The sequence below is a fragment of the Cryptomeria japonica genome, chromosome 10 (genome assembly GCF_030272615.1).
Source record: "Cryptomeria japonica chromosome 10, Sugi_1.0, whole genome shotgun sequence".
NCBI classification, from domain to species: Eukaryota; Viridiplantae; Streptophyta; class Pinopsida; order Cupressales; family Cupressaceae; genus Cryptomeria; species Cryptomeria japonica.
This window is the reverse complement of record NC_081414.1, coordinates 624349705-624376043: the sequence shown is the minus strand read 5'-3', so window position 1 is coordinate 624376043 and position 26339 is coordinate 624349705. Positions and strand designations below refer to the sequence as shown.

The window sequence follows — 26339 nt, the reverse complement described above, 5'->3', positions numbered from 1 at the left end:
ATCCCAAATCTAGTTAGAATATCTGTGGTGTACTTTCCTTGATTTAGGAAGATGTAGTTTTTCTTCTGCCATACTTCTAATCCTAGAAAATAATGTAGAAGCCCTAGATCCTTCATATCAAACTCTGCTGCCAGATCTTGCTTACATTTCACAATGAGATTATCCTCTCCTGTTATCAAAAGATCATCCACATAAAGGACCAACATATTGCCATTTGAAGCCTTGAAGTAGATGTTGGGATCTGCTAGGTTCTTGGAGTACCCTAGTTTGGAGAGATAGTTGTCTATCCTTGCATACCAGGCCCTAGATGCTTGTTTTAGCCCATAGAGAGCTTTCTTTAGTTTACAAACATAGTAATTTTTATCACGTATGGTGAATCCTTTTGGTTGTTCTATATATACATCTTCTTCAATTGAACCATTTAGGAAGGCAGTCTTTACGTCCATTTGGTGAATTTTCCATCCTTTGGATGCTGCAATTGCAATGATTGTTCTTACTGACGTATACCGAGCAACTGGGGCAAATGTCTCTTCATAATCAATTCCTGCTTTCTGAGAGAATCCCCTGGCCACAAAGCGAGCTTTATGTTTTTCAATGCTGCCATCAGATGCATATTTGATCTTGAATAACCATTTGGATGAGACAACTGATTTGTCTTTTGGTCTAGGCACTATATCCCAAACATCATTTTTTAGTATAGATTGATATTCTTCAACCATAGCATCTTTCCAAGCCTGTTTTGATTAGGCTTCTTTGACATTTGTTGGTTCGGAATTTGTGAGTTCGGTTAGAAGTGCAGCATAACATTTTAGAGTTCTTGTTCTCTTATTTTCTTTGGAAATTTCATTTGGTTCTACATTATTCTCTTCAATCATTTTCCTTGCCCATAGAGGTCTTTTCTTGTTATTGAGTGTTCCAATATTTTCATCAACAAGAGGTTCAGAAGCTCTTATGATGTCCTCCCTCTCAGTGTCTGAAGGTTCGGAATTTTCTATGATATTCTCCCTCTCAATCTCGGTTATGTGATCTTCTTCTTCTTTAGTAATGTTATCATCCTCGGGTTCTTTGAGTGTAGTGTTTTCTTCAAACGTTACATCTCTACTTATCTCAATAGATTTTTTTCCTGGAATGTAAATGCGATATCCTTTAGTATTTTCACTATAGCCAATGAAGATACCTCTTTTTGTAGATGGTTCTAGTTTTGTCCTCTTTTCTTTAGGAACATGTATATATACGAAACAGCCAAATATCCTTAAATGACTTAAGTTTGGTTTGTTCCCTGTAAAAGCTTCTTCAGGAGTTATGTTTTCTAGAACTGAGTGCGGACATCTGTTTTGAATGTAGACTTTTGTATTTGAAGCTTCTGCCCAGAATGAAGTGTGTAAGTTTTGGTCATGCATCATGGCTTTTGCTGCTTCAATTATGGTTCTATTCTTTCTTTCTGCTACTCCATTCTGTTGTGGATTATATGGTATAGTATACTCCCTCTTAATCCCAACAGAATTACAAAAGTCTTTGAAGTTGTCAGATGTATATTCTCCCCCATTGTCAGATCTTAACACCTTAATTTTCTTCCCTAACTGGTTTTCCACTAGTGCCTTGAATTCTTTGAACTTAGATAGTACTTCATTTGAGTCTTTGCAATTTAGAAAATATATCCATGTTTTTCGAGAGTAGTCGTCAACAAAGATTATGTAGTATAAGGATCCAGTTAGGGATGGTGTTGACATGGGACCGCATAGGTCTGAGTGAATTAGTTCTAAAATAACTTTTGATTTGTGCTCGCTTGAGGGAAAAGAAACTTTCACATTCTTTCCCAAGGCACATCCTTTGCAAATGCCTGTGTGTTCAAATTTTAGTTGGGGTAGTCCTGAAGTAATCTTCTTTATGGTGGATAGAGCACTATATCTTAGGTGTCCTAATCTTTTGTGCCATAATTCATTATTATTTGAAACTTCAAGATTTAGTGCTTCCTTTTGATCACTGCATAGTTTGTATAGGCTACCATCTCTTGAACCTACTGTTATGGCATTTTTGATATTTGTATTTTTAGGCCAGAGTAGAACTTTATCTTCATTGAAGGTAACCCGATATCCTTGATCAGCTAGGCCTGAGATTGAGACTAGATTTCTTTTTATTCCAAGTACAAACAGAACATCCTTTAATTGTAGAAATACTCCATTTCTTAGTTTGATAGTACACGTCCCAATTCCTTTCACAGGATATGTGGAGTTATCTCCAATAGTAACCTCTTCACTTGAGTGCCCGTTAAGTGTTTCAAACTGATTCCTGAATCCAGTTATATGCCTTGATGCTCCACTGTCTACGATCCAAGTGTTTTTATTTGTATTTATTTCGCTTGATAGGGCTAAGAAGAAAAGTGACTTTTCTCCTTTGACTTCGGCTAGAGTAGCTTGTGTTTTCTTCCTTTCTGGACAATTCCTGTGAGTGTGCCCATATTTGTCGCATTTGTAACACTGAATTTTAGACATATCTCTTTTTTGATGGTTTTTATTTCCTCTCTTCCGTTTGGAGAACTTTTTCTTTTTGTTGAAGGTATTTGTATTAAGTGCTTGGATTTCTCCTTCTTTATTTGGCCCTAATCCTCTTGAGATTAGTCGAGATTCCTCTTGAATGCACTCATTCTTAAGTTGTTCAAATTTGGGTAAGGGGGGTGTTTTGCTAATACATTGAATGTAGGATTCCCATGAAATTGCTAATCCTCTTAGGGCTATGAGAGAGATTTCTTGATCATCTACCTCATTTCCAATAGTTTGTAATTGGTCTTTTACTTCAGATATCCTTGAAAAGTATGTAGATATTGTATCATCTTTATTCATCTTTATGTTTAAAAGTTGTTGTTTCAAGGTTAACATTTTGCTCGCATTGTCAACTTCATATGTATTTTTAATGGTTTTAAATACTTCATATGCTTTAGGCAGTCTGGCTATAGATGGAAGAATATGATCTTTGACTGAATCAATAATTATTTTCTTTGCTTTATTATTACGCCTTTTCCAGGTAGATTTCTCTGGTTCATCATTTGGCATGTCTAGATTTTCTTCTATGTAAGACTCTAATTCTAGTTCTTCAAGAATGGCAATGATTCGTATCTTCCAGGAAACGAAGTTGGAGGCTCCTTCGAGTCTATCTTCCACTCTCATATTACTTGACATTTTGAATATTTTCTTAGTCAGATATATCCTTTGCGTATATAGCCTCTGCGTCGATTTGTTATTTACTTCCGATAAATGCTTATGAGTAATATGGCTGTCTAATTTATTCTCTTAATATGCTGGCTCTGATACCATGTTGTGAAATATGGATCGAAGAATAATGACAGTGATTCTGGAAGACTAATTGCTGTGAGTTATTGATCGTCTCCATCATTGAATCCAGTTTAAATACAAGAGGAAAGGTTGCCTACGTAGGGACATGTCCATACGTGGCAGTTGCCACGTATGGACATGCCCCTACGTGGCAGTTGCCACGTATGGACATGCCCCTACGGAGGCAACCGTTCATAACAATTAGTTTGTTTATGTTTAATTTCCGAACTGTATGCTCTGTTAATATATCACTCTCCAGAATGACTTTCAAGCATCAATTTAATAACTATATATATATAATAACCAATTTACCATCAGTTAGATTCACGAGGGCTATATCTTAACAGGAACCAATGTCCATGTATTGTTCTTTTCAATTTGTTCTAATTCATCTTCCATAGCTTTAATCCAATGTTTATCTTCACATGCCTCAATAACAGATGCTGGTTCAATTTGAGAAATTAAACATACCTCTTCATTTGCCAGTCTTCCTCTTGTCATAACTCCTTGATACTTATTCCCAATTATCTGACTTTCAGAGTGATTCAGTCTTACATATCTGGGTGTGTTCACTTGCTGTTGTTCTTCAGTCACTGTGGAATTCTCTGATGATGCCGATGTGACTGGATCAACATTTTGTGTCGGTGCTTTCTGTATAGGTTCATTTATGATCATCTCAACTGCCGGTTCAGAATCCATAGACCTTGAATTTCCTCTAAAGTGTTCATCTATCTTCACATTTGCACTCTCAATGATTTTCTGCAATCTTTTATTAAAACATCTATATGCTTTGCTCTTAGATGAATAACCAAGAAATATACCTTCATCACTTCTAGGATCAAATTTACCAATATACTCATCTCTCCTAATGTAGCATTTGCTTCCAAATATTCTGAAGTACTTAAGAGTAGGAATATTACCAAACCATAATTCATAGGGTGTCTTACCGGTTTCACCTTTGATGTGAACTCTGTTAAAAATGTAAACCGTTGTATTCACTACTTCTCTCCAATACACATGAGGTAGATTTGCTTATGATATCATGCTTCTAGCTGCATCTAGCATAGTTCTATTCTTCCTTTCCACAACTCCATTTTGTTGAGGTGTCTGGGGTGCTGATAGTTGTCTTCTAATTCCATTCACTTCACAAAATGTATTGAACTCCTTAAATGTAAATTCACCTCCTTGATCTAATCTTAAACATTTGATTTTCTTACCGGTTTCATTCTCTACAAGTGCCTTGAATAATTTGAATGTCCCAAAAGCTTTTGATTTCTCCCTGAGAAAAGTAACCCAACACATTCTAGAATAATCATCAATGATTAGCATGAAATATCTATCTCCCTGTAGACTTCTTGTTCTTGCTGGACCACATAAGTCAGTATGAATTAAATCAAGAACATCATTGGATTTCTTAGAAATACTCGTAAAAGTTGTTCTAACTTGCTTTCCCATTTGACATTCCTTACATACTGGATTATGAGGTTTTACATTCTTAGGTAAATCCCTTACTGCCTTAGATGAACTAATCTTTACAATGCAATCAAAATTCACATGACAGAGTATTTTATGCCATAACCAACTTTCATCAATGTGTGCAATCAAGCATGTCTTTTCATTGTTATTCAAATGAAAGATATTACCTCTTGTCTAATTACCGGTTGCAATTTCCAAACCAGTTCTGTTCATGATTTTGCATTTACCATTCTTGAATTGTAACTGAAATCCCTTTTCAACTAATTGACCAACACTCAAGAGATTATGCTTCAAACCTTCAACATAGTAAACGTTGTCAGTATTGTGCTTACCATCAAAAGATATAGTGCCTTTTCCTCTAATCAAACAAGCTTTGTCATCTCCAAATCTTACTAGACCTCCATTGTATTCCTGAAAAGATAAGAATTTACTTTTATCACCAGTCATATGATGTGAACATCCAGAATCTATAATCCATTCATCCTTTTCTTCAATTTTAACTGCCAGGGCTTGCTCTACCGGTGAAACAGTAGGTGCCGTTTGATCTTCTGTTATTGCAACAAAAGCCCATCCATTGTCTGTTGGTTCTTCATCAGAATCATCAGTAACTCCTTGATCAGCATAGTAACATGATTTGTCTCTCTTCTTCTTAAATCTGTATTTCTGATATTCAGGGTTAGGCTTGTATGTTCTTTTAGCTTCTTCTCTTAATCTTGCAGGTCTATCAGGACATCTAGATGCCATATGACCAACTTCATTGCAGTTAAAACATTTAAATGGTGCTTTACCTTCATACTTACTTCCAATAGGACCTTTAGGCATTTTCCTTGCAAATAGTGCTTCAAGTTCTTCTAGTTCTTCATTTTCCCTCCTGATATCTTCAAGTTCTCTTGCATAAAGTGCTTTCCAATCAGATTTATCAGATGATGATGATGATGCAGATGATGATGCTTTGAAGGCTAAATCTGTTTTAATTGCAGTAACAGGACCAAATTCCTCAAGCTCAAATGCTAAAAGTTTTCCAACCAAGGTATCTCTAGATACTGATGTATTAGGCATTGTTCTCAACTCATTAATAGTAGTTACTTTCATTTTGTATGCCGGTGGCAATGCTCTCAAAACTTTAGAAACAATTTCATCTTCACTTAAGGAACCTCCACAACATTGTATTCCCAAAACAATTTCATTAACCTTTCCATAAAAGCAAAAAAAAAATCATCTTCTTCCATTTTCAAATTTTCATACCTGACCCAGAAGCATTCCAGTTTTGCAATTTTGACAGTGGTATCTCCTTCATTCAATGTCTCCAATTTATCCCAGATAGCTTTAGCAATAGATCGATTTGATAATCCCATGATTAGCTGATCTGACAAGGCGCTCAAAAGTGTTTCTCTTGCTTTGCAATCATTCTCTTGATCCTTACCCAATGTAGGTGGATTAGGTTGACCCGGTTTAGGACCAACATAGCCATTCTGTGTAATATCCCATATGTCTCTTCCAATGCAATTCAAATGTGTCTCCATTCTGATCTTCCATATACCATAGTTAGTTCCATCAAGTTTCGGACTGTCCTTCCTGAAAAAGTTAGTTTCCATAGAATCTCCTCAAGTTGTTAAACTTCTGAAAAAAGAGGACTTAGCTCTGATACCAATTGTTAGGACCCGAAGGCAACTGAGAGGAGGTGGGGGGGGGGGGGCGGGGGTGGGGGGGGCAGGGCGTGAATCAGTTGTCTATTAATTTCAACCCAGATATAACTTAATCAAACTTGATACATAATACCAGTAAACCAAACTTAATGCCGGTTAACAGATTAACAGTTAATATTAATACCAATGAAACTTAATGCATGAAACAGAAAGAGAAACAACATCCACAACACATAACACAAAGATTTGTACGTGGAAACCCTGTAAGGGGAAAAACCATGGTGGGAAACCTTACCCACAATCAGATGATACTACTACAAATAGTATGTGTATACAAATGGGGTTTGCAAATGCAGAAATGCCAACCGCCTAGAGCTTACTGCTCAATCACAAGATGGGAGTCACACTGACTACAATTGGATAATTAAATTCAATGATAATGTACTGCTCAAAGTAGCATCTCCAATGTTGGATTCAGTACCAATTAAGCTCTAATAATCACCTTCAAACCTTCCTTGAACCTTCTCTATGGTCTGCTCATATGATCTTCAATATTCGCACATATCAGGTTGCAATACCATAACCTTACATACCATATTTTTACTCTCAGAATTGAGATCTTACATATATACCAAAACCTAAGGCCAAATGTGTAGGTCGGCTCACTAAGAATATTACAATTAAATCATTTACAAGTAAGTAAAGATGCGATGCATCATGTCAGCTCAATGTAATTACAACAATACTAATCGATTAAATCATCTCCATAATGTGTTGTGCAGATCTGGAATAGATAATGCATGCCGGTAACAACAAATATGTCAACCCGATTAGACCAATAACCAGAATACCGAAGTCAAGTGTCAAAACCATGTCTTTGACATAACCAAGTGATCTCCAGATGATAACAAGTCATCCTAAGTGCCGATGAACAATATAACTTGCCGATGAACCAAATACCGGTGACTGTGCATAAGTCACTGAACTTGCCGATGAACATAACCAAGGAACTCCAGAAGGATAAGTGTTGATAACTGTTGACATCAATGACAAAACCAATGCAACACATCCATAATACCAACAGTAACTTGAAAAGGAAATCTCACATTTCGCCTAATATGGTCAAAATTCATCAAAAGGACGCATTTAAAAGACACTACAATTCAACCTTTTAATAAAAATGTCAAATTTTAATGAAGTTAGCCATTTTTTATAGCAAAGTGAAAATCACACATCTTGCACGAGGATCGGATTTCACGTTCGAAGAGAAAGACGACATTTAAAAGATACATCTCACAAAGAGCTTCTCGAGCCAGACGTTAAAATTTATTATTTGTTAAATTAATTTTAATTTTTCAAATTGATTTATTAAGATAAGATTAATTGTTCGCAAGTCGAAGGCATCGTCTTTAAGAACCAAGAGAAGGCCCGAAACGTCAAGGAGTCGGGCATTGAACGTTGAAGAAAAAGATGCAGGAACGCGCTGCAGGAGCGCAAGATCTGAACCAAGCATTGGGAAGCGTGTCGCTGGACGACAAGCTAAAGTCCACCACCAGGACCAAAGACCAAAGAACACTCTGAATGCAACAAGTATGCATTCCTGAGAAATATACAGCTGGATTATTTCCAGAAGCTCAGTTTCTAAAAAACTGAAACTATTTTATTGTAAAACTGCTTGTGGATCCTGCGCAAGATATTTTAAAACAAAGGGAACACAGGTCAGTTATGTCCAACTACCGGATAGACCCAAATTAAAGTCAAACAGTTGTAGGTAGTTGGAATTATGGTTGGTTGGATAACTAAGAATTGAATTGGCATGGGTTAAAGCTGCTAATTTCTGGGAGGCAGATCAAAGCCCTGGGATGCAGTCCATCCTAGCCTCTGATTCATATTGTAAATTCTATAAAAGGCAGAGGCCTTTCTTTTGTAAAGGTTAGATTGTTAGAGAGTTAGATTTAGAAGTTAGAATAGGTTAGATCTTAGCAGTAGCATAGAGATGCGGCAGAAAGTGTTGTAATAGGCAGCTGAAATCAATATATAGACATTGATTTGGTGTTTATCATCTTGTTTTCATCCTGTTTGCATGGTTTCTTTCAGCATTTTAGATAGATCTTTTTGTTTTGGGTGTGCAAGTATTTGATACATTCAGGCTCATACCATCGAGGATATACTGATTGTGTATCCTTTCGTATGGTTAACTTGAGCCTTTGAATTGTGCTTAGTTCAATTGCAGGTGTCCGCCTGAGCTGCACCAGAATTGGGTGCTTAGCCGTGCGTTTGCAGTCTGAAAAATCTTCCAAGTCCCCTTGTAGATTGCACCGTTCTTGCAAGGTTGTGAGCTATTCTAGCCAAGCAGGGATTGGTTATGTTGAATCCATCTACCCGCATACCAGTCTTGTTAATTTTAGGTCTCCTAAACCCTTCCCTTTTAATTTTATTACACAGTTCGAGAATCACAACAGACCAGCTAGTTGCAAAATCGTAAGTCCCCTTGTGCTCTCAGCAAATCACATCAATTACTAAGCTATCCTACAGTCAAGACCTGACAACCGAAACATTGGGGTCATCCCCTTTGATCAATTTAACACAGCATTAGGGATTTCCTTATCTCAAGAGAGGATAGGATTCTTAGCATTTCTATTCTGCGTTGGCCGGATGAAGTCGTAGTTCCGTGACTTTAGACACGTCAACACTACCCTCATCCAGAACGGATGCATCATGAAAAGAAAAGTTGTCATCTTCTTCCATAGGAGAAGATGAACCTTCTTCTTGTGTAGGAGAAGAGTGAAACTCTTCTTGTTGAGTATATAACTGAGCATTTTCATCGGCAACAATAGATGTAGCATCTTCAACCATGATATATGAACTGGAAGATCCATCTTCCGATGCTTGGTCTTGCTCAACATCAACAAACTTTTCATTTGTTGAAAGTAGTGAAATGTCAAAGTTGCTAGAAGGCCAATCTTCAGTGAACTCCGAGATTTCATCTATGTGAAGATAATAATTCCCAAAACCTGCAGATTCAAAAAGAATTTGAGCATGGTGATCATTAGACTTGACAACCGTGTACCTGGTCTCTCTTTCAGGAACTAACTTATGCACTATACCTTTGACAAGTATCCTTGCTTCAGTCATATCCATGTTGAGCTCTCCTCCAACATCCTTTCAAAAATTACGGCCAAGTAACATTCCATATGATGCAAGAACGTCGGCTACCAAAACAGTCATCTTTATTTTATTGTCTGGGAAAGCTGCAAATGCGAATTGAGCATCCTTGATTTGCCCAATAAGAGGCACTTGTTTGTTTTCCATGGAATAACAATGACCAAAAGTTTTGGTCAAGGTCAGCCCCAAAGCTTGAGCAACCTTAGCGGGCATGACATTATCAGAAGCACCAGAATCCAAGACACAATTGCTCAACTGAAAACCATTGATCAATAGGGAAATATAAAAGAGTTCTATCTTTCCTAGGGTAGCTGATGGAATGGTTATCAAATGATTGGGCAAATTCTTAGGTTCTTGCGGGGTAGTATTTTCAAGTATAGGAGGGGTTTCTTTATTTTTGACAAATTTAGCTAGCCTATCAAATTGATCAGGATTAGCTTGTAAATATTCAACTTCAGACATTTGAATTTTGGTCTTCCTAGCATGATCAATAATGTCAAAAGCTTGAAACGAACCAGCTAGGGAGGGATGAACATTGTCCAATTGTGATTTGAGGTTAGGCATACTGGGCTTGGGATCAATGGAAGAAGCAAAAGGAGGATTATTGTTACTTACTTGACTTTTCGCTACATCCTTTGGAATATAGGGCACCGGTGTTCCTCTTTTAGCAATAGTAACAGGTAATTGAGAATCACTTGTAACTTTCGCGGCTTCTTCTTGTTGAGCCAACCGTGTTTGGGATCTTGTCATTACGGCAAATGCTTGACTATGAGTCCTTTCAGCAGCAACAGAGTCATCATAGTGAATATAGTGTATAGTAGAGTCGCCAATTGTGTCTTCTTCTTCTTCTTGAGGAATAGCAACATCATCAGACTGATAATCAAAATAAAAAGACTCACTTTGATCAGTCTCATAATAACCAACAATTTCCTTTGAAGGAGGTGGTTCAAGCGCAAGCCTCTCGGGAGGAGGAGGTAGCTTGGGTTGATTCTTAGCAGCATAACTGGCAGCAGCATTAGGATATGTCCGCCTTGGGATATCCTTGTACGATGTAAGATAGAAATTCTGAGATACTTGCTTCTTCAAAGCAAGGAGTTCATTTGCTAATTTCTGCACCATTGGGTCGGTAGAACTAGAAGATGAAATCTCCATATGTGAACCTCCTTTGGACCGATTAGGATCCCTTTTGATTTTACCAACTAAGATCAAATCGTCCTCAATTTCAGTAGCCATTGATTGAGCAGCAACTAAATCTGTTGGATATGCTCGCCTTAGGAAGAAACTGACCTCTGGCAACTGAGTATTGATGAAAAAGCACTTAAGATTCTCAGGAGTAGGTTGAGAATTGGTGGGAATTCTATTTGCTAATTTTTTAAACTTAGCAATGAATTCACGCATGCCTTCATGGGTATCCTTCTTCATTTGGGTCAATTGGGCCAGCAAGGCATGTTCATCTTCTGCGGGCTTGAAACGTTCCTCGAACTTGTCTCTCAACAAGTTCCAAGATACAATCGAACCAGCAGCGAGATTAAAAAACCAATCGGCTGCAATACCTTGAAGAGTTTCTACGAACAAGCGAACAGCAACATCTTGATGTTCCACTCCAAGAACACCACATGCCATATAAAAAGATTTGACATGCTCATCGGGATGTTGTTTTCCATCTCCATAGAACTTGGGAAGATTTTTCCAGGAACCTTGTGGAAGTGGATGAAGAGGTGGGGTTAAGGCTAAAGGACCAAAAGCTGCTTGGATGAAGAGGTAGGGTTAAGGCTACCAAGAAACATCATCAGTGATAGAGATAACCAATTGCTTAGCCTATTTTGGCAAAAGTTCTTTCGATTAGCAAGAACTGAACTGACACCCAACACTAGTTGCCATCCTCAAACCGATGGTCAAACGGAGATTGTTAACAAGTGGATCAAGGGATACTTGAGGAATTATGTCATTGACCAACAAAATGCATGGATAAAATGGTTGCACCTTGGTGAATATTGCTACAATACAGTTCACCACTTGTCAATTGGGACGAGTCCATTGAAAACTTTATAACAATCTTCACCATGCCCAAAACCAGCAGAAGATCTGTGCTGATCGAAAACACACTGAAAGAACATTTGAAGTTGGAGATTTGGTTTTCTTAAGGCTACAACTGTATAAACAGTCTTCAATCAAGGTTAGTGGAGCAGAAAAGCTAAATCCCCGATTTTATGGGCCATACAAAATCCTAAGAAAGATAGGCGAGGTAGCTTATGAATTGGAGTTGCTCGACAACAGTAGAATTCACAATGTTTTTCGCATATCCCGACTTAAAAAGGTCTTTGAACAGCAGATTACTTTGTATAGAGTTACCTCTGCTTGATGACAAGGGTAAGTTCATCATGGAACCGGAAGCAGTTCTCAATATGAGGGAAAAGCGATTGAGGAATAAGACTATTCCCATGTTCTTGATCAAATGGAAGGACCTACTACAGGAAGATGCTACATGGGAAGGAGAAGAAATCTTCAACCATCCAAACTTGAAATTGCTTGTGGACAAGCAATCTTGGGAGGGGCACACTGTCATGACCCTGCCACAATGAAGACGATATATATCAAGAAATCGTCTTATGAAATAAGACTTCACAATTTCCTCTAATGCTGAAGTCGACAGTTACACCCAAGGACTCGATCATTCCATGATGTTGTCATGTGCCCCGCCGATTAACAGTCTCATACCCGTCTTCGAGCAAGGAAAGAACAGAAATAAATGAATAAAAATACACCTTCAATTTGATGCTTCTTGACATAATCAGCGATGTGTTAAAGTTGGTTGTCTTAGGTTAATCAACAAATGGTTGTCTCAAAACAATTATTAACTAGCAGCGATTCCTTAATGAAGAGGCAATGAACAAGTAGAAGACACGCCACCTTTGGGGAAGATTGTGACTAAGGAAAGAGACATAACTCTTCATTACCCTATGAAGGGTATATAAGGCAGATCAGAGAAGGGGCAGAGGATCATTAATGACTAGCAGATCAGACTCTCTGCAGATCGTATTCATTTACAGGCAGATTAATGCAATCATTAGATTCATTACAGAGACAACAGATTGGTATGTTGTGTCTTACTTATGCATTAAAAACTTACAGTCATATTATATTAGAATTCGGTTAGGAATAAGGGAATATACATAGCCTATATTAGTACACGTTCCACTTGTTCTTACATCTATACATTTATTAGATTTATAAGTGTTAGTAATAGTGTAATCAGATCTATATAACAATCATATTTAAATTCATTAATTTACTTATAATCATAATACCAGAGAGATTAGCATAATAATGACCTAATCCTTAGTCATTCCTATATTGCCCCTCATGAGGGTAGGTTGGTTTTGTTAAGGGAAAGGTGGAATAATTCCATCCCAAAATAGGTGAGCCCAAGAGGTGGTATGGGCGGGTGTTCCTGAAACCCTTAGGTATTCCAAGTGGTGGTATAGACAGGTGTTCCTGAAACCCTTGGGCCTATTTGTGGAGGTGGTTTCTTAGTGCCTTAACAAGTAATTTCCCATCCTCTATTAGGGTTAGTAATTAGGAAAGGAGTAAAGATTGGGGGCTAGAATATGGTAATTATCACTTGTATTACGATTATCGATTGATCCTTAGTATTGATAAACTAATTTATGGCATAATGATGTATAATGATGTATGTAATTACTCGGAAACAGGCAGCCTCATAGTAGAGGACATACATTTACAGGCTTAAATTTCCATGGCATAGCAAGCATTGGACTACCCTTCAGGGCTGTTGCCAATGCTTGGTGGGTAAATGCTTGACCAGTAGGGCCCCTGTGCAAAGAAGGGTGAAAAGAAGTAAACCTCTACTATGTTTCAGGATTTTGTGTATCATCCCTCATCCAACACCTGAATTCAAAATTGAAATAGAAATACACACACACATAAACGGCCATGGAAGGAAATGAATGTCAACAAATGAATATCTCTAGAAAGGTTTGGATGAACCCAGCTATAGAGATGATGACAAGATATAGTTGTCTATGGATAGGTTTGGTGCTGGTCATATTTGGTACCAGTCCTTGTAGTTTATCTATTGAGCCATTGTACTGATGTGTATTGTTATCCGTTTGTAAAAGTCTTTTGAAACAAGCTGACAAGTATAATGGTAAAACTCAAGAGAAGAAATGCACTGAAAAGCAAGGAATTAAGAATCTTCTCTAATGTCTCCATGATATGGATGATATCTAGAACCACAGATGACAAAGTTTCATAGGCATTGAAAATATTGTGGGAGGCAAAAAATTTATGGACTGGAAAGAGCTTCGTTGGAGATTAGCTAACACTGTGACAATATTTGGAGATATCGAAAATTCCTTTTTATGGTCACATCTTTATACAGGGACTATGTAAGCTGATTTTAGTTCATAACTGCATTTACAGTTCACGAACATCATATGAAGGCGAAAAAAAGAACACTAAATTCAGATTTCTCTGTCTAATCTAATGTTAATCTTATTTAAAGGAAGCAAAACTTGACAGAATCGATGCAATAAAACTCTAAGGTTCACCTGGTCTCCATGTCAGACCCTCGACCAAACACAATAGGTAATGGCCCTGCCCAAGTAGGAGCAACAGCAATAATAGCTGACACATTGACTAAACCTTTAGTGGCTCCACGTACAGCTATGGTTGCTGCATGCCCACCTCCAACAATCACTCTTTCAGTATCTGCAATGAGGCAATATGAGAAGAGATTAGGAGTTACTACATAAGCAAGAGGCATAAAGAATTAATCCATATCATAAATAAAATGCCAAGTCCAACAAAAATTCCAGAAGCATTTCAATTCCTAAATTTACTGTGTGATATCCAGAGTGAGACAACAACTGAATTGTAGTGATAGATTGAAAATCCACTTAGCACATAACTTTGACATTTAGCACAAATAATCTTATAATAGGCTATGCATTCAGAGCATAACATTACCATAAAGGAATTCCAGTTTTTCTCATCATATTACAAGTGCATTTCAATCTCATACTTAGACAACAACTTTAGATTCTTGGTGGCTGTTGTCGGGAATAATCATTGTAGACGTATAAAAATGACCATATTCCTAAATGAATATTTTATGTTCATTTCTCTATTTAATTAAATCCAATTTAATTAAATAACCCACATTCCTCTATTTAATTAAGTAAATTACTCAATTTATTTAAATTAAATTCACTATACCCATTTAATGAATAAATTATTTTATTCAATTAAATCCCCCCTATCCACTTTTAATTAAATTCAAATTTAATTAAATAGTTATATTAAATTGAATAAATCTAATTTATTTAATTTCTCCAAATTGCAACCAAATTGAATAAAATACTTTATTGCAATTAAATCCTATTATCCCTCCATCCACTTGCAAAATCCCAAACCCCTTTCTAATCCCTTCTAGAATCTTTTAATCGCTTCTAATTAACCTAACCCCTCCTCTAAACTTTGTCACATCCCTAAGCAAAGGGAAGTCACTTCTCAAAACCTCAAAGTCTTTGATAACCATTAAAGGCTTTCAACCTTCAACCACTAAATTCCTCAAAGTCTTTGATAACCATTGAAGGCTTCCAACCTTCAACCACTTAATCCCCAAAGTCTCCAATAACCATTAATGGTTAACTCAAACCCTCCTACATGGTTAAAACATTTGTTTTGACTCAACCTTCATCCAACCCAAGGGTCTCATCAGGCCATTAATGCTTTGACCATGATTATCTCTTAATCATTTGCACAAAGGTTTATCCTTGGATTAACTCTTAATCTAGTGGGTAATCTTAATTTAAACTTGACCCTTAGCCTCTAGATAACCATGAGGTCTTCTCAGGCATTCAATGTCTCCAACCCCTTCTCTCAATCCAACCCTATGTTGACACTTGTCACCATTTCATTGGTGCCAATTATAAACATGGATCCCCAACTTTCAAACTCAACCCTTGATTAAACCATTCAATCCTGACCATCCATTGCCCTATTCTTGCTATAAATAGAGCTCTCATTCCTCCATAACAATCATCCTTCAAATTTGTAGCATCACACTTATGCTCAAATACATTCAAGCTTTCTCATTTCATATATGCTCATCATTTAGCCTCTTTTAGATCAGGAATTAGACTAAATATGCATGTTTAGAATAATTTCTTTATCATTTTAGCTCAATCATAGACTAAATATATTATGTTAGGATAATATTCATACTAATCTTGTCATCTTATCATTTAGTTTATTGCATTTCTAAGATCATACATAGCTTAGCATACCTTTCACACTAAAAACTATCAGTGCATCCCTCGTTCTTACATTTGCCATCCCTGAACCATTTTGCTCAGTAATCTGAGAGCAAAACATTGGTTTGAGGGACATTGTGAGATAGAGAACCATGGGACCCACCTTGGGAAGCTGAGTAATACGTTATTACTCCATAGCTTGCACCAAGAAGTCCTGTGTGTATGTGGACTAGTATTATAACATATTTGCACATTTTGAGTTTTATCAGCCCACTTTTCCCGCATACAATCATTATGTTATGTTGTCGTCGGTAATTATGGGTTACGGCAGTCAGTTAGTCTTCCCGAAGAGCAGTTGGACGCGACGGTTGGTCGCACCCCTTCGGGTATTATATATTGCATACCTTTCCTTCTTAATAGCATCATGATAGTCGTATCTGGGTGTGATGTTATAAGCACTTGATGTACATGGACTGTTGAATTAATACAGAGACTAGTTCTTAAATATATTCTCATTATGTTCTATGCATTTACCTTCTGCATTTAAACGTTTACCCGTATGTGGCAAAAATTTGGCGCCGTTGCCTAGACATACTTGGGAAAGGAAAGAGCGGATGGCATACGGACACGATGGGCCTACCAGTTGGTGAGATTAACCCAGAGGCCGACGACGCACAAACGGAGCTCTACGACGGAGAAGACACTGCAACGAGGGAATTCTCAATCCTGCTTCAGGCGGCCATCGAGACCTACGTCCGAAGAGAGGCCACGGAGGCTGATGTCCCAACAAGTGCCGTGTGGACCACACTGGAAGTTAGCCCCGCAGCGAAGAGGTTGATGAACCACCTCCCCTGGTTGCTTGCACAGGCATCACTGACACAACGAACTCACCTAGAGGAGATTGCCCGTGAGGAGTGACGCCAACAAGTCCTCCAACAGTACGAAGAAAACAGTCGTCGCTGGGAAGCGGAGTGTGATGGCACGAGGCCAAGGGGAAATTGAACCCTAAACCTCCAGGAGGAATAAAGAACATTCTATATTATAATAGTGGTGTCGTACTATTGACACAAATTGTATCCGACAGGATGAATTAATAAAGAAGTGTTCTATTTTTATGTGTTGTGGTTATTTATGGAGATGTACGGGAATTAATGCCCAACTTATTAAACAAGGATAGAAATAAGAAGGCACAAAGCGAGGAGTGGGAGGCCGCACAGAGGGCCTTGATTCTGGAACAACAAGTAGAACATAGACGGAGGCTGAGGCAACTTGCCGAAGGACGACCTGTCGAAGGCTTGCCCAAAGGGAACCAAGGAGGTGTCACGGGGAGTGCAGAAGCTGAAGAAGATTTCTACGCGTCGCCAGAACACCGTAGGGTGAGAAGCCACGAAGAGTTTTTGGAGGAAACTAGGCTACGAAGAAATCTGGTCGAAGAGACCTGGGATCAGTTCAGGAACTTATCCCTTATGCCTCGCACGGAGGACCACCGAAGGGAGCAAACAAAGGACGAGGGTGAGAAAGGGGAGAGGGAAACCGTATGATCGTAGGTGCGGAGTAGGCATAGGCACACGGAAGACAAGACCCCCTCTTGGGACCCATCACACCAAGCACGCGGGTACAAAACACCGTACCCCTATTTACTCAAACAGGAAACACCACCAGCGCAGGAGGGAGTGGCGCAGGTGCACGACAAACATAGCCACCTCTGGGGACATGACCCCCATCAAGGGCCAATATGCAGAAGCTGCCGAAATTCACCAGTGATGGGAAGGAGGATCCCATAAGGCAATGCAAAACCTGTGAAACCATATGGATGGCCAATGGTGTCACGAACCAGGACGAATGGACGACACAATTCCCAGTGACATTACGAGGAGTTGCCATCGACTGGTACTCGGATATTGATAAAACTACAGTGGCCACATGGGACACGCTGCGGAAAGCCTTTGAGAAGGATTTCCGCCTACTCCAGGATGATAATGAAATAGTGGCAGAGATATACAGTACGAAACAAGGACATAAGGAATCAGTTCGTGCCTACGAAAAGCACCTGAAGGAGCTAATTGGGAAAATGGAGAGTCAGCCGGCCGACGGACTCAAGAAGAGGTGGTTCGTAGAAGGCCTAAAACCCAGTTTGAAGAAGAAAATGAAGATAGTCCCTCCTTCGTCATACGATGATGCATACAACAGGGCTATGGACTTAGAAAGTGAATAGAGTGGTAACGAGGGGTCGAAAAAGAAAGTGACGGCCCTACAGAGGGACATGGAGCATATGATGAGGGAATTTAAAGCGATGAAAGGCTCTACGAGCCAAACCAAAGGAGATGTGTGGTGCACGGAGTGCAAGGAGGAAGGACATACAAAGGGTACATGCCCGAAGAAGGCCTTTTGCGAAATTTGCCAAGTAATGGGACACTCCATCAAGGAGTGCCCATACAATATGAAGACCCGAAATACGCAAGTGATGTTCACCGAGCAGGCCACACCATCCGCACCAGCGGGTACGACCCAGCAAACCAACACAACGACATCATTGGAGGTTACCGGGACAACAGACGCGGCGATGGAAGGAATAACAACAATAACAATACCCGAAGCCATGTCCAGTATGACGCCAAGGGCCGAACAATGATCCAATGTAGGGCCTGCAATCAGTGGGGGCACTTCGCTCGGGATTGCACGAAGGAAGCCACCCCTCAGCACCTCTACCGATGGTGTGGGCCAGGCGACCATGAGGATGCAAATTGCCCGAAGCCAGGAGTAAACATTTTGAACATCGAACCTACGAAGGCAGAAGTGTTGGCAATCACAAGGGCACAGGCTAAAAAGGCTGCATACCCAGATCCTCGCACGGAGACCGAGAGAGTGCAGGAAGCAAGGGACGAGATCACAAAGGAAATGGCCACACAAGGACAAAACAGCCACGAGGCCACAAGCGCGTCATGAACGAGGGGAGAAGAGAGAATCTTACGACAAATATTGCAAATGGAGGTACCCATGAAGATTCAAGACCTCCTTGAAACCATGCCGCAATTGAAAACGGCTATCTTAAACTCCGTACCCACACAAGTGAAAACGAGGGAGGTCGTAAGCCCCACGGTCGACCCTATGTTGTTAGTAGTCAACAGTGGACGCCAACCGGCGGTGGTAGAAATGGGCATCCTGGGGACTACCTTGACGGACACCATTGTGGACGGAGGGTCGGGAGTAAATGTGCTCCCAGAAGAGACATGGAAAAAACTGGGAAAGCCTACGTTGTGGCCTCCCACGTTCAACCTACTAGGGACAAATCAACACGGGATCAAACCCCTCGGTACCCTCATGGGCCAGCAGGTGATGATTGGCACGCAGCCATTCTTGCTAGATTTTGTAGTGATTCCACTAAAGCAAAAAGGGTACGACGCCATTCTCGGATGTGGGTGTCTCATTGCAGCAAAGGCGAATCATAACTGGAAGCGGAATACGCTTTCCTTGGAAAACGTGGGGAGGAAGTACGTGATCAATCTCCATACGTAGATGGTGAGCAAGGAGTTAGCATCCTCCTCCGACTCGGAATCTGAGGGAGACCAGTTGGGTGAGGATGGAGATGGACGCGGCATGGAGCCTAGTGACGGAGGGGTGTTAGAACTGGAAGCATGCTCGGGGGATGACGGGGACTCCTTGAATGGCCTCTTCCATTGGCAAATGGGAGATTATGAATTGTTTACACCCTCGTGCAATGTATTGAGTATCGAGGAAGAACCAGATGTATTTCCTCCAGAATATGGAGAGTACAAGGAAGGGGAGGCCTTTGTGAATGACACCCCCGCACAACAATTCCCGAAGGGGGAACCTATTAAATATCAAGAAGCCAATTTGAAGGAGACAAATCTTGGGGGGACGAGTGACCCCAAGATCATCCTTGTCGGAGATGACTGGAATCCAGTGCTGAAGGCTGCAGCCTTCCAAAGTTTCCTCGAATACAAGGATGTTTTTTCATGGACGTACAAGGACTTGAAGGGCGTGCCCCCAGAGCTATGTGTACACCGCATAACATTAGTACCGAGATCCCAACCGGTAAGGAAGCAGCCTTACCGAATGAACAAAATTATGCTGCACGAGTGAATGACGAAATTGAGCGGATGTTGGAAGCGGGCATAATCTTCAAAGTGCAGACAAGCAAATGGGTGTCTCCCATTGTGATTTCCCTCAAGAAAGAGGCCAATCAGATCCGGATCTGTGTAGACTTCCGGTGTCTGAGCGCTGTCACTATTAAAGACCCATTTCCCATACCCTTCACCGACAGCATCCTCGAGGAAGTGGTTGGACATGAAATCTATTCCTTCATGGATGGGTTCACTGGGTACAACCAGATATCCATCGCCGAGGAGGATAAGTTGAAAACGACCTTCGTGGTGGAGGACGGTGTGTATGCATACAACCGAATGCCCTTCGGCCTATGTAATGCACCGGGGACCTTTCAGCGCATCATCTTGCATATCTTTGACAAGATGTCCGTAGGGAACTTCAAAGCTTTCCTGGACTATTGGTCTATTTACAGTGGACAGGACATCCACCTAAAGGCCCTCGGGGAGTGCCTGGAGAGATGTCGAAGGGAACGATTGGCCCTTAATCCGAAGAAATGTAGATTCATGGTACCACAGGGAAGATTGCTTGGACACATTGTGTGCAAAGAAGGATTGAAAACGGACCCTGACAAGATTCGAGTCATAGTAGAAATGGAAGCTGCTATAGACGTCACTGGGGTTAAGTCTTTGCTTGGTCATGTAGGGTACTACAGGAGGTTCATCAAGAACTTCGCTGATGTGTCCCACCCGTTGGATAGTTTGACACGGAAAGGGGAACCATACATTTGGACAAAGCCACAGAGCGACGCATTTGAAGAGCTGAAAACGAGATTGATGGGAGCACCCATACTGGCATACCCGAACTCGGATAAGGAATTCCAAGTTCACGTGGATGCTTCAAATTATGCCATCGGGGCTACACTAGCTCAGGTAGGAGGACACGGGTTGGACCATCCGGTTTATTTTGCGAGCAGGTTGCTCTCCAAGGCTGAAAAGAACTACAGTACCACAGAACGCGAAGCCCTCGGCATGGTCTATGCCGTACAGAAATTCTGACATTACCTACTCGCTACACCATTCATATTTTACATAGACCACCAAGCACTAATGTACTTGGTAAACAAGCCTATTATCCAAGGGAGGATAAGCCGTTGGCTATTGCTACTACAGGAGTTCACGTTTACAATTGTGGTAAGACCAGGGCGAAGCCATGTCATAGCCGATCATCTGTCCGGGATCAAGTCGGGGGAACCTTCGGAGGGAGTAAATGATGATTTCTCGAATGCGCACTTGTTCCAAATAGTTGTACTCCCTTCGTGGTACAAGAAGATTGGAGAGTACCTGTCGACGTCCCGATTTCAAGGGGACATGCCCCCAGGGGAACGGAGGAAGCTAGTATTAAAGAGCAGGACCTTTTCACTGATCAATGGCTTACTCTACAAAATGGGACCAGACCAGGTACTAAGGCGTTGTGTCGTGGAGGAGGAAGTCCCCAGTGTATTGAGGGAGGCACACAAAGGACCCGTAGGCGGACATATGGGCCCAAACACTACGGCTCGCAAGGTGTTGCTGGCAGGGCTGTGGTGGCCAACCGTACACAACGACACCAGGGAGTGGGTCGTGGGGTGCGACACTTGCCAACGGGTGGGCAAACCTTTGAAGCAGGACTTCATGCCCCTCAACCCTTCGCACGCACAGGAACTCTTCGAATGATGGGGACTCGACTTTGTAGGGCCTCTTAAGGCTAGCTGTACACGACGGTGTCGTTACATTGTGGTCGTGACAGAATACTTGACTAAGTGGGTGGAGGCAAGGGCTCTCCCCGATAACTCTGCAGTAAGCACGGCTAAATTTATCTATGAACAAATTATTATGCGATATGGAATACCTATTCAATTGACAAGTGACTGAGGGGGCCACTTTGTGAACAATGTCATACGGCTGTTGACCACAGAGTTTAAGATTTCCACTCATTATCGAGTCCGTACTACCCACGCGTGAATGGGCAGGCCGAGGCCACTAATAAAATATTGGTTATGGGCCTACACCGTGCGGTGGAAACACCGTGCGGTGGAAACACCGTGCGGTGGAAACACCGTGCAGTGGGACCACCGTGCGGTGGAAACCACTACACAAATACATGCCGCCCAACACAAGTACGACGCCCAGCACAAATGCACACTCAGCCCGCACAAATACGACGTAGCCCTTCACACGCACACGCAGCCGCACAAAGCCACGCACACACGGCCTTTGGCCTGAAGGAAAAGGCAACAGTCTCGGGAAAGAAGGGATTCCTGGTATATCCGCAACCATTGTCGCAGGGAAGGGGAAGTGGTGTAACGGTTCTACGGTTAGCCATATCTTAGCTGGCACGTTAAGGAGAGGCAAACTACAGGGAATGCATTCAGCCAGCAAACGCCAATGGCGAGCAAAGTTGCAAACAAACATGGACAAGACTGCGAGGGTTTTACCATCCGGAGTTCGAGTTGCAGGAGGCACCGATACAAGCACCAGCGCCAGCAAACAGAAACACAGGCCAAAGATAGCCACAGCCACAGCCACGAGAAAGGTCACCGCCAACACTATTGTGTTCGAGGGTGTGAATGGAGCCGAGTGCCGCAAGTGGTGGCAGGAGAATGTTGTCGATCACGAAGTGAAAAAGAATTTACAGCAAGCAGGAGTTCATTGGGCTATCTAGATGCCTGTTTTTCCCATAAAGAAATTTGAGGTACTGCTGCGAATGATGGTCGACGTGTTTGACGCCACCTCCAGAACGAGCGCGTTTGACTACGACAACCATAGGCTAAGGGTTTCCTTCACGGCAGCCGATTTTACAAGGGTATTTGGCATACCAGACCGCAATGGGAAGAAAGTGGAGTTAAAAGCTAAGAAAATGAAGGACATGAAGGAACACTGGGTGAAGATGGTTTCCCGCAACCTTACACCGGCTGAACTTGCCTTTGTGACCAATGCCACAAAAAATAGGGGAATGAAAAAGTCATTTGTAGGCGAAGGGTCGTGGCGCTGTATCATGGATGTCGTGAAGAGCCGACTTACCGGGTTCAGCCGTGCATCGGATATCGCCCTACCTCAAATTATTTTGATGAATGGACTTATGAATGGGGTGCAGTATGACTAGGCTACAGTACTTGTTGACAGGATGTATGAGTTCATGACTCTACACCACCGCACCTTCTACATGTCGCACTATGCCATTGGGTTGTTCCTGGAGGCCATGCGTTCCCAGCTGCCAGAGGACGAAGTAGACATCAAACCGGTAGGTAGTCTGGCACCAGGGGAGCCACCCATCCTCTATTGGCGACATATGGATGTAGGGCTGACACCTACGGCAGGACAGAAGAGGCGAAGGCAGGATGTTTCCAAGTCTGACGACTTCGACAGCGGGCGGGAAGAGACCTCGGAAGCCTCGAGTGATTCAGACGGAGATAGTGGGGCAAGCTTAGTCGAGGCCGTACCAGCATCCACACCCCCACCCCAAGTCTTGTTCGCCACACCCATGCTGACCGCCTCAACGCATTTGAGTTCGTCTACGAGTGGCATTGCGTCCATTCCGACCTTCGGGGAGCTGAGGTCGTCGGTAGTAATGGGGCTGCCATCAGGGACCAAGGAAGGGAGGACAGAGATAGTTCCATCAGAAGAAGTGGGTGAATCTGTGCCCATAGGTAAAGTGAAGGGGCACGATCAGACAGTGACAGCAGCAACACTAGGCAGGGGGATACTACACCCCCTCGTGGAGGACAGTTGGTTGAGCAGGGAGTTCGAGATGACACCCATGTCGCCTAGGCCGGTTACTACCATTTCTCCCTCACGAGCTACCCTCGTGCGCGATGACCCTCGGGAGGACTTAGACGCAGAGGTTGTGGACTTAGATAGCGAAGGTTCTCCCAGGGATGTGACACACGCGACGGAGGTACAGGGTAGGGAGTTGGCCTTGGAGCAGATAGCAGAGGTCCACGTGGACAGCCAGCGAGGCAAGGTAGAGAGCCACACGAAGAGCTGGCAGCCAGGCCGGGTAGATGTGGAGGCGTACCTCCAAGATATGGTGAGCCGAGGGCAGACTTACTTTCAGGAACTGGTACAGACTTATCTGCAGGAGGAGGTCCACCGAGGGCGGGAGGTTATTGCCTCCCTTCAGTCAGAGGGCCTCGACAGCACCGTTCAAGAGTTGGAGCGGTTGCTCAAGTTTATGCGGGAGGGTTGTCCGCAAGCATTTGCTGCCTGTTTTGAGAGAGGCAGATAGCCAGAAACTGAGACGGTAGAGATGTTGACCGGATGGGCAATGAGCACGCCAGTAGTGGAGAGTGGAGTGGAGTCTCTCGGGAGGCAGATTGGGCAAACCTTCAGGGAAGGGTATTACACTCTTCGCCGAACGGAGTCTGTGTCTGCAGGCCATCTGACTGCGAGGGTGGCCGCGGAGAGAGCTCGGGAGGAGTTGGCCACCCAGCTTGAGGTCGTGTGAAGAGACTTGGATCGCCGAGAGGCGGCGTGGGAATTCGAGAGGGCTCAGTTCGTTGCCGAGAAGGCACGGTTAGCTGCAGAGTTGGAGGACGCAAAGGGCATAGGAAGCGACCCTGAGCACTAGTCTGGTATAGACGCGAGAGACGGTGGATGCCAAGGAGAGAAAGCTCCTGGAGGCTGCCCAGATGGTTAAGTCTGCAATTGAGCACAGAAAGGTTGTTGAGCGGGACCTGCAGGTACGGACACAGCAGGTGTATGATCTGCGCGCACGACTGTCACCAGCATCATCATCAGCCCTACCACCTGCTGCTTCAGGGATGCCCCCTCCGCCCCCTTCTTCTTCTATACCTTGATTTTGTTTAGTGTATGACCATCATCTCTATTTTGTATTAAGTCGTCTGGAGACGAATTCTTTTCTTGAGGGAGATGATGTTGTCGGGAATAATCATTATGTTATGTTGTCGTCGGTAATTATGGGTTATGGCAGTCAGTTAGTCTTCCTGAAGGGCAGTTGGACGCGACGGTTGGTCGCACCCCTTCGGGTATTATATATTGCATACCTTTCCTTCTTAATAGCATCATGATAGTCGTATCTGGGTGTGATGTTATAAGCACTTGATGTACATGGACTGTTGAATTAATACAGAGACTGGTTCTTAAAAATATTCTCATTATGTTTTGTGCATTTACCTTCTGCATTTAAACGTTTACCCGTATGTGGCAAACAGTGGCAGACAACAGGAATGGAGTACTAGAGAATAGAGTTTTTAAAACTCGGTGAGTACTCACTGGACTGTAAACAAGTAAATCGCCCATGTCTCATGAGACAGCTCTGCTGAAGTAACTTGTGAGTATTTTGTGACTTGCTTGGCACTGACAGGAGAACAGGGCTGCTGCATAAAATTCTTATTTTTTGTCATTTTTTCTTTGGCAATTTTGATCTCAGTGGCATGACTTGATCATCAAATGATTGGAAGGATTTCTTTACAGTTGGTTAAAATGAAAAAAATATTTTTGTCCTATCCTTATTAAAATTTCAGCTGTTTTTAGTTTCTTGATAAAAATCATGTGTAATTAAATTAAATTTCTACATTCGGTTTATCAAGTGAATACTGATTCTCAGTAATCTTACTATGATCAAAATAGACTTATGTGTTCTCTAAATTCATCTTTTAGCTTCTCATGCATTCTTTGAGTTGATTTTGGGTATTTATGAAGAATCTTTTCTTTTGCTGAGGTTTTCACTAAGTCCAAGTCTGAGTCAAATTATTGAGCTGCAGAGCTCTAGGCAAGTCTGACTTCTTTAAAAACGCTAGAAAGCACACAGCCAATCTACAATGCAGATATAAATGAGGTATTTTCATGCTAAATTAACAAAGAGAGGAAACAACTAAAAAGTTTATGGAAACTAAATAGTGTAATAAGAAATTATGGGAACTATTATTTGAATAATCGAGTATAAATTGAGCACTCCAAAATGATTGCTAATATTCCAGTCTGGAAACTCCTATTCAAAACTAGGCCTCCTTCATTAATCATATTGAAATTATGGCTGGAAAGGAACAAAAAATCCTTCAACAATAAGAAACATCCAGAAGAAATAGTTTGAACAAAGTTGAGGCCATTCTCTCAAAACTTGTAGGTATGAGAAGTTTAGAAGAAAGTACGACAACATGATTGAGGTGGTGAGAAGTGGTTCTGCATCTTTTGGAGTCATGTATCCTAGCCTGATGTTTCACATATCCCTGACAAAGGGATTTGTCTCAACTATATGAACCATCAAAAAATAGTAAAATACCATGGTCATCCCCTATATTGGATAACATATAACCAAACGTTGATGATGCTGCCAAAGGTAACCAGGACCGACTGATGGAGTATTCTTCAAAGATTCAT

The 26339-nt window shown here is 41.6% G+C and overlaps 1 protein-coding gene across 1 annotated transcript in view; it reads right to left on the bottom strand.

Moving 5' to 3' along the window:
* The window catches only part of LOC131029977 (uncharacterized), a 155386-nt gene that overhangs the window by 41397 nt on the left and 87650 nt on the right, over positions 1-26339 (bottom strand). Inside the window, exon 3 of the mRNA XM_057960662.2 lies at positions 14188-14347. Coding sequence (XP_057816645.1) covers positions 14188-14347 — 160 coding nt within the window. The remainder of the gene's footprint in view (positions 1-14187; positions 14348-26339) is intronic.